At 42.3% G+C, this 2,024-nt stretch overlaps 1 protein-coding gene across 1 annotated transcript in view; it reads left to right on the top strand.

Moving 5' to 3' along the window:
• LOC103146518 (synaptosomal-associated protein 23-like) overlaps nucleotides 1-2,024 on the top strand; it is an 18,730-nt gene that overhangs the window by 11,718 nt on the left and 4,988 nt on the right. The window contains exons 5-7 of the mRNA XM_007564488.2: nucleotides 231-316; nucleotides 1,362-1,520; nucleotides 1,597-1,745. Of these exons, the coding sequence (XP_007564550.2) occupies nucleotides 231-316; nucleotides 1,362-1,520; nucleotides 1,597-1,745 (394 nt within the window). The remainder of the gene's footprint in view (nucleotides 1-230; nucleotides 317-1,361; nucleotides 1,521-1,596; nucleotides 1,746-2,024) is intronic.

Genomic DNA, 2,024 nt, shown 5'->3' with positions numbered 1-2,024 from the left:
TTATAACGCATCAAAAAGAGAGCGTGCAGTTGGTCTGCAAAGCTGCAGAAGGCTTCAAATGCAAATTGCTTTGGTATTTACGCAGCTTGAAGCACTTCTGTGATGCTGGTTTGTTTTATTGCCGTTTTGTTTTTTTACCCATAAATTGCAAACGTTGTTGATAGCAGAGTGCTACTCAACATTTACCATAAATCTGCCTGGTAAATGTACTTTTATAATGACTTTAAAAGGCTGCATTTGATTCTAAACGCGGACAAAATCTTTCTGAAATGCTTTCGTTTTGGAAAAGAAGATACTTTGATTATCAAGGCATCAGGTAGGGAATCTTTTACCTTTCATGCTTCATTGATTAGCATCTGCAGTAGCTAACAGTTGAACCTGCTAAGAAAGAGCTACTCAAGTTTTGCGTGTGTGTGTTCACTGTAAGTTTTCACCAGTGACGTGCGGTGAGGTTCATAGCTGGTGAGGCACCGACTTAATTATAATTGGATTTGCAAATCTAGACCCTCTGCATGTTATTGTTTACATAAGGAAATTTCGCGCGTGCTTACAATGCTGGAGGGTAAAAAGACTATTCTTTAACATGCCATCCATAGCCGCGCCGCCGCAGAATAATGCCGTTATCTCAATCAAACTTAGACATGTAGATATTATTAATTTTGTGCTGTGCTTAACAGCAAAGGGAGAAACCGTTAAAGTACAACTCAAAACTACGTCTTTCTCGCTCTCTGTATCAGCGCAGCTACTGTATGGCTAGCTTGCTGTTATCGTCTCTTACTCTGCAGTTGTGGAGTCACAATATCTGGGATCATGAGCGCCCCCAGCGATGAGGCAGGAGAACTGCCTGCCTCACCTCGAATCTGTTCTCTGCTGTTTATGATTGCTCCTCAGCACACGAAATACGTTACACACACAGTTGGTGACAATAAAAACACAGTACATTAAATACATAAGCTAAATTATGGAAAATCAGTTCATAGATTAAATGCTTTTAACCATTTTATTGGCGACGTATAGACAGGAGGAGCATGCTCTCATAGAATGGCAACCGGTGCTATTAGGGAGAAGTTGCACAATCTCAGGTGAGGCTCAGCTCGCTGCTGCCTCACCGGCTTCGCTTCCAAGAATTTGAATGGGAAAATGCGAAAATTCAGTGATTTTAAAGAAAAAAAGTCATAAGATTTGGTTAAATTAAATGAAAAAATAGGTACTTTATAGTACAAAGCACAGGGTGAAAATATCTTTATAAATGATTATATTATTTTTCCATGATGACAGGTGAGGCTCTGTCTCACCTGCCTCCCCTGACCGCACGTCACTGGTTTTCACCTGGATTTTGAATCTTTTTTTTTTGTCCCCAGGGTGTCATCCATCGAGAACGACTCTCGTTACAAACGCACGTGGGGCAAAGGCAACAGCAAAGGCTCAAACGTCGTCTCAAGGCAGCCTTCGGGCGTTCGCAACGGCCAGACAGCTCAGACGAACGCCGCTGCCGCGCCGTCCGGCCCCTACATCAACAGGTAACGCTCCTCTTCTTTTTCCCGTCTTCAGCGATTCCTCGTATCCAAATACAAACCGCGGCGTGTCGTTGTGCAGAGTGACTAACGATGCGCGGGAGGACGAAATGGAGGATAACCTCCAGGCCGTCGGCGGCATCATTGGCAACATGAAGGACATGGCTCTGAATATGGGCAACGAGATCGACAAGCAGAACGTTCAGATCGATCGCATCAACGATAAGGTGAGTCTGAGGCCGATTACGGCGTCTTTTTCTGCAACATTCTGCCATTTTTGTAGTTGCTTTCAAAAGATTGTGAAGTAGTTTTAAAGAGTTTCATCTACTGCCAATTTTTGATTTTAACAAACGTTTTTTATTCTCATCTAAAAAAAGAAATGAGAAATATTTTCAGAAAATGGCTTTTACTTCAATCCTCCCTTCTGGAAGTTGAATGATTGAGGCTACTGGGAATTTTGCTTAATTTCAATTAGGGCTGAAACGATTCCTTGAATTATTCGAGTACCTC

This window comes from Poecilia formosa, unplaced genomic scaffold, assembly GCF_000485575.1.
Source record: "Poecilia formosa unplaced genomic scaffold, Poecilia_formosa-5.1.2 Scaffold160, whole genome shotgun sequence".
NCBI classification, from domain to species: Eukaryota; Metazoa; Chordata; class Actinopteri; order Cyprinodontiformes; family Poeciliidae; genus Poecilia; species Poecilia formosa.
Note: the sequence above shows the minus strand (reverse complement) of the source record. Positions and strands in the feature narration are given on the sequence as shown.